Source organism: Telmatherina bonti (genome assembly GCF_933228915.1).
Source record: "Telmatherina bonti genome assembly, chromosome: 21".
Classification (NCBI taxonomy): Eukaryota; Metazoa; Chordata; class Actinopteri; order Atheriniformes; family Telmatherinidae; genus Telmatherina; species Telmatherina bonti.
Window position 1 is genome coordinate 14,902,327 of NC_136630.1, and position 16,891 is coordinate 14,919,217.

General features: G+C 39.5%; 1 protein-coding gene across 1 annotated transcript in view; it reads right to left on the minus strand.

Moving 5' to 3' along the window:
* Positions 1-1,899: 1,899 nt before the first annotated feature.
* adam11 (ADAM metallopeptidase domain 11) overlaps positions 1,900-16,891 on the minus strand; it is a gene marked incomplete at its 3' end in the record, with an annotated part of 28,397 nt that continues 13,405 nt past the window's right edge. Inside the window, exons 5-25 of the mRNA XM_079260389.1 lie at positions 16,059-16,141; positions 15,798-15,855; positions 14,085-14,142; positions 13,283-13,422; positions 10,107-10,181; positions 9,939-10,010; positions 8,297-8,463; positions 8,131-8,215; positions 7,956-8,046; positions 7,721-7,772; positions 7,486-7,585; positions 7,166-7,237; positions 6,725-6,817; positions 6,280-6,360; positions 5,680-5,794; positions 5,406-5,511; positions 5,205-5,324; positions 4,913-5,081; positions 4,723-4,837; positions 2,879-2,969; positions 1,900-1,936 (exon numbers count right to left, since the gene is read on the minus strand). Of these exons, the coding sequence (XP_079116515.1) occupies positions 1,900-1,936; positions 2,879-2,969; positions 4,723-4,837; positions 4,913-5,081; positions 5,205-5,324; positions 5,406-5,511; positions 5,680-5,794; positions 6,280-6,360; positions 6,725-6,817; positions 7,166-7,237; positions 7,486-7,585; positions 7,721-7,772; positions 7,956-8,046; positions 8,131-8,215; positions 8,297-8,463; positions 9,939-10,010; positions 10,107-10,181; positions 13,283-13,422; positions 14,085-14,142; positions 15,798-15,855; positions 16,059-16,141 (1,980 nt within the window). The remainder of the gene's footprint in view (positions 1,937-2,878; positions 2,970-4,722; positions 4,838-4,912; positions 5,082-5,204; positions 5,325-5,405; positions 5,512-5,679; positions 5,795-6,279; positions 6,361-6,724; positions 6,818-7,165; positions 7,238-7,485; positions 7,586-7,720; positions 7,773-7,955; positions 8,047-8,130; positions 8,216-8,296; positions 8,464-9,938; positions 10,011-10,106; positions 10,182-13,282; positions 13,423-14,084; positions 14,143-15,797; positions 15,856-16,058; positions 16,142-16,891) is intronic.

Here is a 16,891-nt window from a genome sequence, read left to right on the forward strand (position 1 = left end):
ATTTAAGGAACAACGTAGTTTTAGTTTAATGAATGGTAGTCTGGGCTTAGTCTGCTGTGTGTGGTAGTGTGAGCAATCCCGTTTAAGTCAAGCTGCTCACTCTGCAACTCCATAAGAGAAAAAAAAAAAACAAAACTGCAAACCCATGGTCATGAAGAGAAGTGTTGCACCGTATCTCTAACATTTCACTCACATAAAAATATCAGGAAAATGTGTTAACTTTCAACTTTGAAAAAAAAAAGGTTACATTTAAGCTTAAATTCTTTGAGGCATATATTAAAAAACACAATCTGTGGCATTTTAAATCCTTGCTTGCCAAATACATCTTCACCGCTAGGCAGGACGAGGGGTCTCTTTCCAGGCTTGTGCTTCCATTCAGAGCGGCAGTGAGTCTCTGCTGTCTAAATGACCCGCTACACTATTCACAACAGCACCCATTTTCAGCATACTTGTATGCATATGGTTTGAATATGGATTAGATATCATAGCGAGATAAAACATTCAGTGTGTACATGTGCAATTGCCTATTTGGCTTGACTGTAGCAAAATACAAAGTACTCGTGTCTTCAGCACAGAGACACAACAAGCCTCCATGCAAGCTCCTACTATAGACATAAACACTTACGTAGACACGCTGATTTACAACTGAAGGACAACCGTCTGAAGGAAAGGCATCAGAGGAGAAATTATGGCTATCAATGTGGAATGTCAAGAACTAATGAACACCCTTTATATGGACAGACAAAATGCCAACATTCAGTATTTAGAGATATTCATATACTTCTACTGCAGTTAAAAGTTACACTACCGGAGGAGGTTGTGCTCTCTATGAGATTAAATAACCGTGGCTTCCTCAAAAAGTCCACAGAAGGAGAGGCGCTTGGTCTTTTTCCAATAAATTATCTAAAGGCGTACATTTTCATGACAGTCTAAACAACATCGGAGCAGCTGTTGCCACAAACTGTCAAGATTGGATAAAGAAGGCAATGCCAACAACAGCAGCGTGGACATTTTATGTCAGAAAATCCTCGACAGCCCGTAGAATCTGAGGGAGAAGTGTCCTCAGGATCAGTCAAGTCAGAACAGGAAAGAGAAAAGGTGTGATGGCTCATAAGTGGAAGACATCTTTGTTCCGTCTCTCCAGAGTGGACTGAACACAGTGAGTAAGACAGAAGAGCAGAGAGATACGACTCAAACTCCTGAGGATCTGGAAACAGAAGGAGAATGAAGTGGGAACAAATGACGAGAAGACAAGAAGGGGGAGATGAAAAAGTGAGGGGAAAAGAAAAACATTTCTGTAAACTTCATGTTTTTCTCCTAACATACGGACCAAACAACAAACAAAAAGACGACGCTATTAATTTTACACAATGAAAAAAAAGAAAGAGCTGCCTCTGAAACTCTTTACACAGCACACTAAATAAACATGTAGATAAACCAATGAGAATGTATTTTTGGTTGGAAAAAAAATCTGATCAACTAGAAAAAAGGCTCTAAAACAGAACAAAAACATGAAATTATAATAAAAGGATAAAACAAAAAGAGGAGCTCATGTTTTTATTGGATTGATATAATTCGTCAAACCAGCCTCTATAATGTGGAGGTGTCAGCAAAGAGACATGCAGTAAATAAAAAATAAGCAAACACAGATACTGTCACATTTTCTGGTATTGTTTATGAACTGTTGCGCATGCAGGAATTGATGATGATGATGATGATGACTTTAAGATGATGTCATAAGGAGAGTTGAAACCAACACAGGACAGAATAATGCATTATACTTGTCCTCATGAAAATACCCAATAAGCAGGCAGGTAATGGATACGGGTGTATAAAACAGATGGCAATATGCGGACATAAGCAGCAGTGACTGATGATGCCCCAGCACTGCGATCAAGACTAAAAGGCGGGGTCATACCTTCCTTTCCGGATGTTTCTGGATTGGCAGCGATGCAGGAGCAACAGGAAGTAGAGAAGACAGGTATAGTAAGTTTATCAGCTGTAACTTCATGTGAATGTGAGAAAAACATGCAGCAGCAGGCACTTGCAAGTTCTCCTATCATTTATCATGCAAAGACTAAACTCTGCTGCTGCAGTGTCATTCCAAGCAAATTATGAGATTAGGACAAAAGATTACAAGCATGGTTTTTTCTTTTGCATGCTGAAGTTGTGCCATCGCAAAGCTGGCATGAGGCAGAAAAGTGAATCAGAGTGTGAATAACAGCTCTGCAACAGGCAAGACTTCTGAAAATGTCATGTTGTATTATCAGGCTATAAGACATAAACAGGTCTTGAAACTTGCTCTGAATCTGATTTTTTTTTTTGTTTGTTTTTAAAACATTTCAGCTTCTTAATCATATTGAGATCTTCCATCTGACATAGAACATATTTTCTTATGAAATCACATTAGAAAATACCACAGCTATGAAGTGACTGCACCTAATATATTCCATATTGGGCAATAAAAACCTTTGTGACATAATCAGTGTCAATTGTTTGAAAAGATATGGATAATCACTATAAAGTGTGCACGATTTAACTTGATATGAGCTTAGTTAATCTTAAATTACATCAAGAATGCTGCTTTTCAAATTCTGTATAAACTTCAATGAAAATAAATGAGTAAAGCTGACTTGAACAGCACACACACTGTACAAGCCCTTTTTTTTTTTTTTTTTTTTACCACTTATATGTCAGATCACTGTACAAACGCAGTGGTGGAAAACCATCTACTGCGTGACAAAGAGTAAACCCACATCCACTCCGCTTTCAGTGTGGATCAGAAATCCAAGCGAGAGAGTTTTCAGCAGCACTCAAGCATGGAGGAGCAAAATACACATACACACACATCTAATTGGAAGCATGCTCGAGCTCTTACTTAAATCCCCAGCCAGTTCCCCCCAGGACTATCGCTGCCAGCAGAATAGCACCGGCAACCGAACCTATTATGATATTGGTGCCACTGGGACCTATGGGAGTGAGGAAGTCGGGTCAAGGAGGAGACAGTCTAGTCGAACACAGAGTGAATAACGATTGCTTAGTATGTTTTCTCACTTTAACTTAAAACGTGTGAAAACGTACAACTTTGAAATTAAAGAAACATTATTATCAGGATTCTGTGTCACGCATGATGAATTCTTCCTGAAGTTTGGCTGAAACTAAGCTAAATTTAAATCTGAATCTGCCTGATTTGGGCTGTGTAGGGGCCAACTGAAAAAAAGCCTACATAAGACAGGAAATTGTGTAAGGTGTGTGTTAGACCGGAAATGAAATTCAGTTTTGACCGCTTTGCCGGGAACATGCTGTAAACGCAGAATGCAGTTTGTTTATGGACTATGGACATAATGGAAAATGAAATGGAAAATAAATCATCTTTTTAACTGCAACTGACAGCATCTGGACAATTTATCAACATCATCCACATCAGGTAAAATGAGTCAGCAAAACTTCCGGATTGTAACATTCCAGTGACTCAAAGCATTGGCTTAGCCCTTCAGATTCGTTATAAACATTTTTACATGGCATACAGAAAACGTGTCAGTAAAAACACTTTTTGAGCCAATTTTGAAGAGAAAAGCAGCATCATTAAGCAAAAGTTTATCCAAGAGATATAAGCTCCTTTAAAAGAAAAAAAATAAGCATGAGACTTTAACAGCATATCTGGGCAAAAGCTTCTTCACATTTATTGTCAGTATACAAAGTCATAAAAATTTCAAGCTTTATACACACTTATTCCTCAGGAAGCTGTTCTATCAAGTAGCCAAGCTGACTGTAAAATCCTGCTTTAAAGATTGCTAGAAAGGTGAATAACAACCTTCCTTTGACTGTCAAAGACCTTGAAGATTATGTCGTATATCCTGGAGTGGTGCTGCAAAACTGTTTTCTGCGTAAAACTTGACTTTTGTTCAAGAATAACAGAATAAAAACCTCTCATCTGTCTTCAATACAATATTTAAGGTTAGAAGTGTCCAAATAGACACCTATAAAACTTGATACATTTTGAAAAATCAAGTGTGGTAGACACATGAAGTAAACACAGAGGTTCTGGCAACAATAAGATGTTTCATGGATATTTGGGGGAAAATGCAGAAATAAAAAAACCAGCATCTTTTCATCTGTTTAACGTGAAGTTTGGGGTGCAGCCAGTTGCACAGGGAAGATTTTTCAGGTAAAGAAAAGATGGGATCCAGTTAAAAGCCACAAAGTCTGAAAGAAAAGATTACCCCATCTGGAAAACTGCAGATGATGAAGGTGAAGCATATTGCTTCCACAAAACAATGTTTTCAAACAAACTTATAATCCAGTGTGTGTATGCAATATATGTAAACACCATAAAAGAGCAGAGCATGCAAGACAAGCCAGTTATTATCTACAGCAAACAGGTGTTATCAACTTTTCACAGCTTTGCTTTGAAGCAGTTTCTCTTTTTCATATTCAGTAAATAGTTTTTTTTTTTTTAATTATTATTATTATCTCCTCATTTGTTTCTTTACTGGTTTGTTTTAATGCTGAAAACACTGAAAATCAGTATATTTTGCTTGTACTGTTTGAATTTAAGAAATGTTTCCAGTTTTTCTGGAAGTAGGGCAAGAAAACAGACATCATCTGTTGACCGGTACCACAGATAATGAAGAGGCCTACAGAAACTAAGCTAGCCCCTGTAGATGACTGTGACTGCTGCTGAGTGGGATAAAAACAGGACTGACAGTTCAGTGTGGTTACCTTTGTACTTCTCTGAACTCTCTGGTGGGGTTGGGGTGGGAATCGGGTCAAACACACTGCAGTCCTTCCCGGTGTAATCTGGATCACAGATACACTTCACTTCGTTACTGCAAGTCTGTGAGACACGAAAAAGGAAACGTCAGTGAGCACGATGACAGCTGTACCAGCAGGATGGTGGATGTGGACTCACCCCATGGTAGGAGCAGATGCGAGAGGTTGAGGAGCCTGGGCAGATGCTGAGGTTAAATGTGGTGACAGGGAGGCAACGGTGCTCCAAACACATCATGTTTGGTCCACATGGTGTCCCATCCTCCACGTATCCCAGATCCAAGCCATCATCTAGCACAGCATGACCCCCCCTGCAGATCACAGGAAATCATGCTGACCTCATCCCAGTCCTGAATGTTGAATAGAATTTCCCCTTTTTCCAGATTCCAGCCTCTGATAACATTCCCAAATCGGATGAAGAAAAGCTGCTTCACCTGCAGTCCATATATCTGTTCTGATGGTGCACAGTCAGACTGGTGAGCCTCCCCTGCAATTCACCAAATCTCGGCCTCTCAGTCAGATTGGTGCAAAGCAGCAACCCACACAGAACATCTCTGTAGAGGCAACAATGGAAAAACTCAGCTCAGTGAGACACTTTCAGTTTAAAGCAAAAAGTTTTTGATGAGCTTCCTCACTGTTTGTTGCACGGCACCCATCCTTGCCCACTGGGGTCTGGACCGCAGTTTCCTTTCTCTGTTCCCTCAGAGTTCAGCTTTTCATAGCAAAATCTGTCAGCTGAGTCTGAGAGCAAAAGACAATCTTTCATTCGTCAGTCTCCAAAGCAACTCAGCAGCAGAGATCAATCTGCTAACATTAAAAGCATTCCCATTTGAAGGCTGGAAAGCAGCACAGCCATGAGAGGGCAGTGTAGCACCAAAACAAAAAGCTGAGCATCCAATCTAAACCTACTGTAGCCCCACAAAGTCATGCACTGGCCGTCTCTGGTCTTACAGCGGCCTCCATAACAGCGACCCTGGCCAGTGTCACATGTGTAGCCATCCAGCTTGTGGACGTTATGAGGACACTGCAACACACAGATCAATCAGACTCACTTCAGGCTTCAGAACGGTAGATTTCACAGCTTTATAAGTCCATAGATGTTTCATTTTGAATTCAACTTCAAGTTTGTTTACTAATCTTTTATTCAGCTTATTGAATTTTAAGAAACCTTAAATACCTTAAAGATATTTATTCCACTGCTTTTATTTTGCCACACATGATCAGTCATCCATTAAAGACTTTCAATCAATCAAAATTTTATTTATATAGATCATTTAGCATTTTTATAGAGCTTTTTATATAAACTGCAACATAAAGTGCTCTCTCTCTCTCTCATATATATATATATATATATATATATATATATATATATATATATATATAAATAATCACCAATAAAGCAAAATTATAAACAAGTCTTCACATACCAAAACATATACTCTGAAAACCCCAAAAACATACTGAGTCTGTTAATGAATAAATGCACAAATGAGCCGACTCTTCCTGTACCTGGCTGGAGTCTCCTGTGCAGGTCTCAGGAATGTCACAGTCGTTCACGGCATTTCGGCACGTCACCCCTCGCAGTTCATACTGCAACAGCCAGAGCAGAGAACAGGAGACAAAGAATTAAACAACACAGAAGATACGTTGAGCAACCTGATCATCAATAAGTGACCCTGTGCTCTACTGCCTGATGAGATTGAAATAAAAAAAAAATAAATAAAAAAAAAAACATTTTTTTTATGCCAACATTGTAAACTTGCTGTGTAACAGCCACTTTGTAAATAAAGATGCATCTTTACAAGTTCTAAGTTGCAACTCACATTTTGCAACAAAAAGTTACAACAAGAATGTTGCAGTGTTTTCTCATTATCAATTTAGAAATGACCTGGTCCTGATGCAGGGCCTTCCTGGGAGAGATGGTTGACGGAGATGGTAAACTAAAATAGCTCACCTTGCAGTCCCTGCAGCAGAGTCCGTTGCTGCACATGGCATTGTGGGTGAGAGTGCACTTCTTACAGCAGTTAGCTCCACTTTGAGCACACTCCTAAAGACCACAGAAGGTTTGTACAACATGAATATGATGGGGTGTTTTTTTTTTTTTTTTAATATGTTGGTCCTGACAGGTACAAACATTATGGTTTCTGAACTGTTTTGTTTTTAAACAAAAATATTCTTATATCAACTGAAATCTGTTTGCTACATCATCTGCAACATTTCCAACATGATTTGTTCAATAAAAAAAACAAACACATATTTGCTGCTGAATTTACAATGAACTGCTGTAAACAGCTAAGTGATCTTTGAAGCAAATACTGAGTAGCAGCTGTATATTTTGTACTCTTGAATCAAATAGCAAGACACTGGCTAATCTAGCTAATCCAAGTGTGCTTACCACCAGTGATCCACAGTCACATTCCTCTCCCAGCTCCACATATCCATTGCCACACTCTGAGGCATCTAACAGCTACAGAGAAAAACAATGAAAGGTAATCTCATTGTTTTTCTAATAATCTCATTATGTAAACAGCACAACTTTCTGTTTTTCAAAGTCTTAAAAACTGACAAAACAAATTAAAGGCAGTCTCAGATGCCTTCAGTAGAAACCTCTTCCAGTCATGTATTTATTTATTTTATTTTTTTTGTTTGCACGTATGTCCACATACAAGCGATTAGATGGCAAGACCTGACAGGTAACAACCAACCATCTGTCACCTTTGTGGGCTTGTTGAAGAGGCAGCTACCTCCTCCCAGCTGGAGAAAACGCAGGTATTCATCTATACTGCAGCGAGAGAACTTCCTGGGCAGGTAGTAGCTGATTGGCAGAGGAAACATTTATAATTAGCTGATAGTATTGTTAAACATCTAAAACAACAAACATGTGTTTCACAAATCCAAAAGCACTTGTTTTAGTTGGGAATTCTTCTAGATTGTAGGAAAGAATTCATACCCTGTATCCTCCATGATACAACCCAACCATGGGTCTGGACACCTACAGTCACCTTGATACACACAAAACATTTCTGTATGGTCACAAATTATACAAAAAATTCTGCACTATATTGTTGAGACAGTGAATGTGATGCCTTTCCTCCAGAATAAATGTCCATCTGTGTTTCTGAATCACAGCCAAAGTCTCATTTATTCTTGCAAAAGACTTCAGCTAAGTCCACTTAATGTTTTACTTGCAGCCGTTCGCTCCTTATTCCTCAGCATGCCGATGTTCTGTCCAAGACTCTGACACAGCGTGATGGCCATCGGACCCACACTGCCAAACTGAAGAGTTAGATACATATAAACAACTAGAAGAAAACCATAGATACTACTGCTGCTGCTTATCACTTAAGCCATTTTAGTCACCTCATTGATGCCTCCACCCTTCGTCAGAGAGCAGATGCCTCCAATGTACGCCGCCTCACTGCGGCTGCTCATGAAAGTCCTCCCACTGTAGCAGCGACAAGGAGATGGTCAACAGGGAAGAACAACAAACCAGGATAACTACGCTTATCAAAAGGACTGGACCCACGAGAAGAGGTGTACAGCATCGCAGCGCTCCTTGATACTGTCCTTCCTGTACTTCATGAAATCTCGCAGGGTGAGCAAGGCATCGTCACCAACCGCAATCTTGTTTTCAGAAGACCAGGTTTCCATGGCCACCAAGACGATGCGAGTGTTGAGCTGCTCCTTGTAGATCTGGACAGATTACAAAAAAAAAGGGGTAACCAGAAAGAAACATGCAGCCAACTTAGTGAGCTGAAGAGCTCATCTTTTTATGCATTCCTACTTTCTTACCGCAGCACAACATAGTCAGCACAAACTTGAAATACAGAAGAGAACTGCAATCTAAGGAGGTCTAAAAAATTTAAGAGTAAATGCACAATCTGATTTAAATCAAGATCAAGATGCACGCTTAAAACATTTAAATGTATTGTGTGATGTTTTGCCTCTTTAACTGACACCCAGTGACTAAAGAGGCCCACCTGACCTATAACATCACACCATCCACTAGAGAGCTGGCTTTGATTAACTAACAACAAAAAAACAAAGGATATAGAAGAATATCACTTGACTGAACTCGTAAAAACATTGCATGGCTAAAACTTTTAAGAAACACTTTAGAAAAATACATTCTACAAGTCTTATGATCAATAAACTGCTTTTTTTTTTTTTTTTTTTTTTTTTTTTTAAGAAACTCAGTGACACCAAACTTGTGATTGTTTTAGGTACATGTTGGTTGTGATTTTCTAACAACTGAACAGCTACCAGCCCTTTTCTACTAAAAGATCAGGCTGTAAAATAGGACTTTTGTCACCATGTATGTGAGATACTGACTACATACTTTCTATAGAAACAGCTGAATCTTCTGATTGACAGCGAAAAAACAAAAACGACCCCGTGTTTGATCGTTAAAGACAACGGAGACAGTTGTTTCTGTCATGCAGCGGAAGGAGGAGCGCTGCAGCCTGTTTCTATGGAAACCATTATAACTGTTGGTCTCCAATCAGTAAAGGGTTTTCTGTGGTGGTGATGCACCAGAGGACTCAAGCACACACACACTTCATTTGTCTGCATTAAAGAATAATCATATCCAATCAACTCCATCACACTTACACACGAGTGATGTCATTAAATCTATGGTACAAAGTGCTAAACGTGCTTTGAGCTTTTAGCAGTGTACTCGAACACTGTTCAATCTCTTACAGCATTGCTGGGTCTCACTTTTAAACTGGTTTGTCTGTTATTATTCATAACAATTTGTGCATTTCGTTTAGTTTTTGACTAATTATATCCAAAAAGAACCTTCAGGTTATCAGATGCCAGTCTTATACTGTAGGTGTTCCCAGAATTAGATCAAAGTTGACCGAGGATGCTTTCAGTTACCATTGCCCACTTCTCTGGAATTGCAAAAAGTTTTTTCACACACACACACACACACACACACGCACACACACACGCACACGCACACACACACACACACACACACACACACACACACACACACACACACACACACACACACACACACACACACACACACACACATATATATAAAGGCTATTAAAATGAAACTTTTCCGATTGTCTAATACTTATTTAATGGCTGTGTGTGTTATTGTGAACTTTCTAGACAAGGCAAAAGTTGTGATGAAAATAGATTCAGTATCTTACCAAATCTGCCATGTTCACCACTGATTTGGCAAAAATCTTCGTCTGAGTGGTTGACCGACGAAGCTGCACAAACTGGCAAAAAGAGAGCAGAGTGTTATCAACACACTGCATTCCTGTGTTTGTGCAGCATTTGTGCAGCATTTGTGCAGCAGGCGGCTTCACACCTACCAGTTCATAATCATTGACAACCATTAGCTCAATGTACTTGGTCTCAGTCTGGACGGTGCGTTGGCCTCGTTTCACCTAGAGAGGGCAAAAGAAATCCGTGCAGAAAAATGTCCATGTTCGCAGTCATAACCTTCACACAGGACACATACATGAACACAACACAGCAGGTAAAACCCATTACCCGCTCTGCATGCACACACACATGCTGATGCTGATGAAACTTTATTCTTTTGTCCTTGGGAGGACAACACCACTTAAAGAACAACAATCATTCATTCATGAAGCAGAATATTGCTTTCTACCTGAAGAAGTCAACAGCAGTTTGGGAGTCTACAATTAATTCAAATTACACTAAATATGTCTTGAGATAGTAACTGTTTGAGTTTGCTTTCATTATAGACTGGAGACAAAGCTTTCTGATCTGAAAACTGACACCTGTGCAGCTGGAGGAAAAACCAGCCAGCTTTCCCAGATCAGTCACAATGAAATATTCTGAAAACCTCCATTCTGACATTCATATTGATGTCATATTAACAATGGCTGCCTAGTTTAACATAAAGTTCCAGAAAAACTGACTTCTTCAGAATGATCAGTTTCTCAGGCTTCATCTTTTTTACAGTATTGGTGATTTCATTGGGTTTATCTAATTTGACAGCATGCATCTTTAATTCCAAATCAAACTATTTTCAATTAGAATATAACTTATAAGAGTCAAAACAGCAGAATCACTTAAAAAATGGCAGCAACGATGGACTGAAGAACTTTAGGCAATCAGAATTTGGTGGAATAACTCCAACTTTATAATTCCAGTTGTCATGGGTTTTAAAATGCCCTCTGCTAGTTTTTCACATGTCTGTTGGGTAAATTTATTCCACTCTTCCTACAGAAAATTTACATAGCTCAGATTTGATTGATGGTTTGTCACCATTCATCTTCTTTTTAATGTCATTCCAGACATTCTCAATAGGGTTCAAATCTGGAGATTAAATGACATGACAAGATCTCTATGGTTTAATCTTCCATCCAGACTGTTACGTGTATCACTTGCACTTGTGTAACACTTGCCATCATCTCTCTTATCCTACCAGATGTTTCCTTGTAGCCAAAGTGGAGACCTGCCTACCCTGGGTGTTATTGGCTGCTTCAAATTCAGGTGCTCCAATCAGCACTAGAGGTCACCCTTTAAAAGAGCAGCACCTGGATGCTATCAGACTCTTCTTCTGTTTTCCTCCTGTTCATTTGTTAATGGCATGCTGGAACAGGTATATGGGGAGGCATGAGGACCAGGTAAGTTGGGGCGCCCTTTACATTTCAACACGTAGTGAAAAAGATGTAGACACATTTGGGCTAGAGGTTGTTGCCACCCCTTGTATATGTTTTGGTTCAGTTCTGTTCATCAGATTAGTTAGGTAGAAGTTTATTTGGTTTGGTTTTGGTTTACATGTAGAGTCTGAGTTTGACCTCGTTTTGTTTTATTGTCTTCCTTGATTTTGGCACAGCCTAATGTCCCATCCTCCCCCACAGGTTCCATAGTCCTGCCACATCAGATTCCTGTATGAATAAAGTTTACAATCTTCTATACATGTCTTGTCTCCATCTGTGGTTGTCGGGTAATACAGACCTTTACTCCCCGGCTGGAAACCGTAATTCTTTGAGTTGGAGAACACCATCTTAGAATGGGGCAGCAAATGTGTTTCTGGCTTTATTAAAGCATGCTTCACAAAGACATCTGCTTGAATCCAGCCTTACTAAAGCACCCAAGATCATCTAATATTCTTCTTCATATTTAACAGTTGGTGTTTCTCTAGGTCTTCATCTTACCATAAGACGATTAAGTGGTGGGCCAAGCTGAAAGATGACCTAACTCCAGTTTTCTACATTTTCCTGTGGTCTTTTCCAACCATCAGCCTGAAACTTCTTCCCTTTTCACAGATGAAGACTTTTTCTAGCTTGAAAGCACTTTAGGCCTGTGTGTAGGTGCCTCCTTCCAACTGTTCTTGCCTTGCACTTCACTCTAGTCTCACTTTGTCACCATTGTTTGAAGGTCACCTTTTGTTAGCCCACTGGTTTAGAGTGATTAGTTTAGTCATCCATTTCAGTGCTAAATTGTTTTTGCCCTCTGGAAGACTTTGTTGCCCTGATGAAAATAAATGACATGCATATGTAAGAATTTAATCTTTTGTTGTAATACTCAGTGTATTAAGAATAAATTGTAGGGGTCCTGGACTAGTCACATCCACTGTTTTTGTGGGGCCTTACAAAATCTTCTAAAGAAATGCTCAAGGAACAATACCAAGAGTTTTGGGGACTGTTTGCCAGCACTAGATTATGTCACCTATGGGAAGCATGCACAAAGACCCAGCCCAGGTGACTTAAAAGGATTTTACTTGACTGGTTTTGATTCCTAAATGGTTCTCTATTGGTAGCATGACAAACATGTATTCCTTGTTGGTTGGGTTTTGTTAAACCTTATCTGTGAATTTCCTCACATAATTACTAGAGAGTCAAACATAGTCTATAGCTTTAAAATAGCTCAGTTACACTAAAATGACTATGAAACTTGTGCCCTCACATCTATCAACATGATGTTTGGTCACTTATACTTAAGCAAGAACGTGGAGCTAACTGCAGGTCAGCTGTTGGTTTCTTCATTAATACATTTTCTGAAAGCTACACTAAAGTCCTTCATAATAAAACATTAACAGGCCTAGATCCTTGCCAGCATTCTGAGGTTCATGTGCGGCCTTTCAATCAGATTACCCCCTCCAGATGTACTGTATGCTGCACATCTGGGGTTCTACCGGAGATTCTTCCTTTCCACCATTGCTTCATGCATGCTCAGGATACAAACAGGGGATTGGATCAAAGTCAAGATTTGATTAAATCTGTTGGTTTTTCTTAACTAGGCTATTAATTATGAATTGTTTTGAACTGATGTCTGTAAAGTTCCCTGAGATGACACTATTGTGAAGTTGCATAATACAAATCAAGTTGAACTGAACTGATTTGCATGCTACTCTCAGTCCAAGCTCTCTTTTTTTTCTAATCTTGGGTTTTTGCATTTGATAAACATGATAAATCTGAGTTTGTATAATTCATCTCTGATTATTCCACACTTGCTTGTAATAGTCTCAATCCAGGTTTTGACATTAATGTGGGTGTCTGTGAAGACTGACTTGTCTTTTTGAGCGTCTCTGGCCTTTGGTAAAAGCTGGCTTCTTCCCCTCAGACTCCTCGTCTCCATCATTCAGCTTGCCGTCTCCTTCACGGTGGCCATCTGTCTGCCCCTCAGGCTCAGTGCTGTTCACAGAGCAACCTGCGAGACGCACACATATGAGAGCGGTACGGAAAAGTGATTCGTCATCGGTCCAGGGATGGATGTAAGTGTGTATTTTAGCCCACTGATCTGCAGAAGAGATCAATATCACATAGCCAGTAAAGGAAAGAGCAGTAGCGAGGAGAGTAAGCGAAGCAGGAAGCTAAAGGAAGGAGGGGGTTGGATCCAGAGAGGGTAGGGGAGTGTTTGGAGCTAAATGAGACAAGGACAAGGAGGACAGACAGACAACCTGAGGAGGACAATGTACTTGGAAGTGTCAGACGGAGAAAGAGCAAAAATGCAACCAAACACAGACTGCCACGCAGAAGGTTTGATTATTTCAGCTCAATGTCAAGGACAAGGCTAAACGTGTCTCCACACAAGTGACAGCTGGCAGACGCTGACTTTCAGTAACAAGCTGCATCTAGTCAGGCTTCATCCCAATCTTAATCTATCCAACTGTGTATCCTCAAATCTACTTTTGTACATATGAATGAAATTCTACATGGCATTAATAAAAAAAAATAAAAAAAACTTGTTCACAAGGGGTTTGTGCAAGGTCTGGCAATGAGGGAATTATAAACAAATAGGGATGAAAAGTATTATGTTTATTTAAAAAAATGTCAAAGTTCATTTAGAAGAGTCACTGATTATGGTCATACCTGGACAGAAGAGTGGAAAGAGGTCGATATCTGGCATTCGATAGACAATGTGGTTATTCTGCTTCAGATAGATGACAGAAAATCAAAGACAAAGAGGGGAGAACATTAATGTGTATTTATTCATGCAGCTGAAACATTTAAGCACATGTTGAAAGGCAACCAATTTCACTAACATACTGATGTTGTTTAAAACAGATATAGAGGATGAAATTAGAAATACATTAGATAGAGCATACAGTTAAAAAGCAAACACACATCGGTCTGTTATTTTTCCACTAAAAGCAGCAAAACTGTTCTTTTGCATCAAATGCTATTGCTCTGATTCAAAGCAAAACTAATCTATATGGTTCTCAGATTTCACAAAACATTTATCCAAAAGAACCTTCCGGCTTGTCCCTGTGATCTTCAACAAACTGCAAACAGGCAGCTATCTGCTTTGAGCAGCGGTTTATTCCTCCCAGGCTTGTAATGCACACCACTGCTGGCCGAGTGTTCTCCTGATGGTTCACTTATGGTCATTAACATTCGTCAGTGTGATTTGCTTAAAAGCCACTCTGGATTCAGTTATTTCCTTAAGGACTAGAAAGCCTTGCATATTCAAAAGTAAATGAGCAAAAAAGAAAGTCACAATGAAACTCTAGGTAACATAACTGATTTGGAGGGTCTACAGAGGAGCTAAATTTGGTAAAGCGCTGCAGGAATGAAGAAAAAAAAAAGCTGAACAAAACTATAGAGGGGAAAAAATAAAAGACAGCAGCAGATGGGGATTGAGGTCAGGAGAAAATCTGGATCTTCCCTTAAGACTGACAAAAGCGGAATCACAAAACTATTTTCTGCGGAAAAGCACAAACAAAAGGCGAATGTTGGAACTAAATATAGTTTCACTGGAATGATCTCACCCTCAAAACAAAGGAAAAACACTTCTTCTCATCCTAAACTTTAGGACTTTGTGGCATGATAAACTCCATTGTCCTCTGAGGTAGAGAGAGATCAGTGTGTGGGGGGTGGGGGGTGCTGTGATGCATAATTAATCGATCACATGGCTGTCATAATGGCAGTAACACTACTGGACATGGTGGTACACTTGAGCTGGGGATAAATACTTTATGAAATGACCCATCTGAGATGGAGCGCCAAGCAGAGAGCTGGCGAGTGAGGGAGTTTTATGACGAGCTGAGAGGCTATTGATCCACCCCTCCAGTCTATGTAATTGAGCTGTGTTTCGATTCCTGTGGGTCTTAATGGAAAATGGAAAAGCTCCACCTCTTCCATTCTAAATACTTTCCTCTTCTCCCTTCATTCACTCCATTACATTTTTATGTACTATTGTTTTAAAATATAATGTGGATAACCATCTTAAAATGTTATTTGTTATTTGTAAATAAAAACGTCTAAATTATGCCATGAGATAGGTTGCATCTGTGTAGAAATTAATTGTACTAACTCAATACTTTCCACACAGCAATTTGCAGATACAGTAACCCAGTCTGGACAGACAGGAAGTCATCCAGGGAGGAGGCAGAGAGAGAAAGTTGGGGTGGGTCTTTTGTAAAGAATCCAACAATCATTTGATTGTTTTTTTTTTCCTCTTTTGAAAGGACAGACTGTCAAGAACTTTGTCACGTAACCTTGTTACTGTTTAAGTTTGATGCCAAGTAAATATGTTTCTACAAATCCAACACGCCAATTTGCCTCAGAGAAGTCCTCGCTCACCTCTCCACTGCCAACAGGTTCGATGCCATAAGAAAAGTTGCCATCAGAAAACATCCCCCTGGAAAACAAAACAAAAACAGCAATATATTTACACTACATCTGATTATAAGTACATCTGTTAGAAACATTATCCTCTAACTTATCTAGTCAAAGCTTCATGGAAAAGACAAATATTAAAATTGATCGATGAAATATTTATTGCCACAAACTGAAGGAAGTTTGGAAGGTTTCAAAGACTTATAAAAAATATTTTTGACTCACTGCAGGCCATGGCAGGTAGATAAAGCAACCCAGGAACCCGGCAGCCCCCGTACTTGCCCATGGTAGTAGCAATGCTCTCCTCCCTGAAACCAAATAAGAGGCCGGAGTCGGACACAAAACCCTCCGTCATCCAGTAACGTCATGTCAAATTTCAGAAAATGAAACCAGCAGGCTCTGGGAACCTCTTCCTGCTACTGAACTCCTGTCGTCTGCAGGGCAGGTATTTTCCATCAGACTGAGGTCTACTGGTTGGCTGAAGGAGATCAGTGACTTCTGCACTATTGTCTGGGAAAGCCTAAACCTGCTGCCTGCAGCTGCAACAGGGGTGCGTTTCAGTAATTAAGTTTTAAAAAAATTAACGGAAAACAACTCTAGATGAAAGTGTATTTTAAGAGAATCAGAAGATGGAGACCAACAAAGTCCAGCATCAGTAAACAGTAAAAAATTTACAAAGTAAACTATGTCCGATCTATGCAACATTTTCATTCTGTCCTCCTGCATACTATGATTTAATGCATGCATTAAAGCCTCAGTGTCAGAATGAAAACTCTTGATTTAGGGTGACAGTGTACCCATTCCCTGTAGGCTGGCACCTTCTTAATGCAAAAGATCAAAGACTGAGTCATAAAATAACCTATCTAAAGGTTACAGTGTATAAACTGACACCGATGGGGTAGATGATACAGGATTTAAATGCACAAGCTCAGCAGTTCAATTATACAGCAACCTGACGAAAACACAAGAATGTGTTCAAGTCAGAAAACAAAAATCAGACGTATAAAAAGTGTTGCTAGTAGCAGCGCTACAGGTGCTACAAAGAAGTTTGACACTTT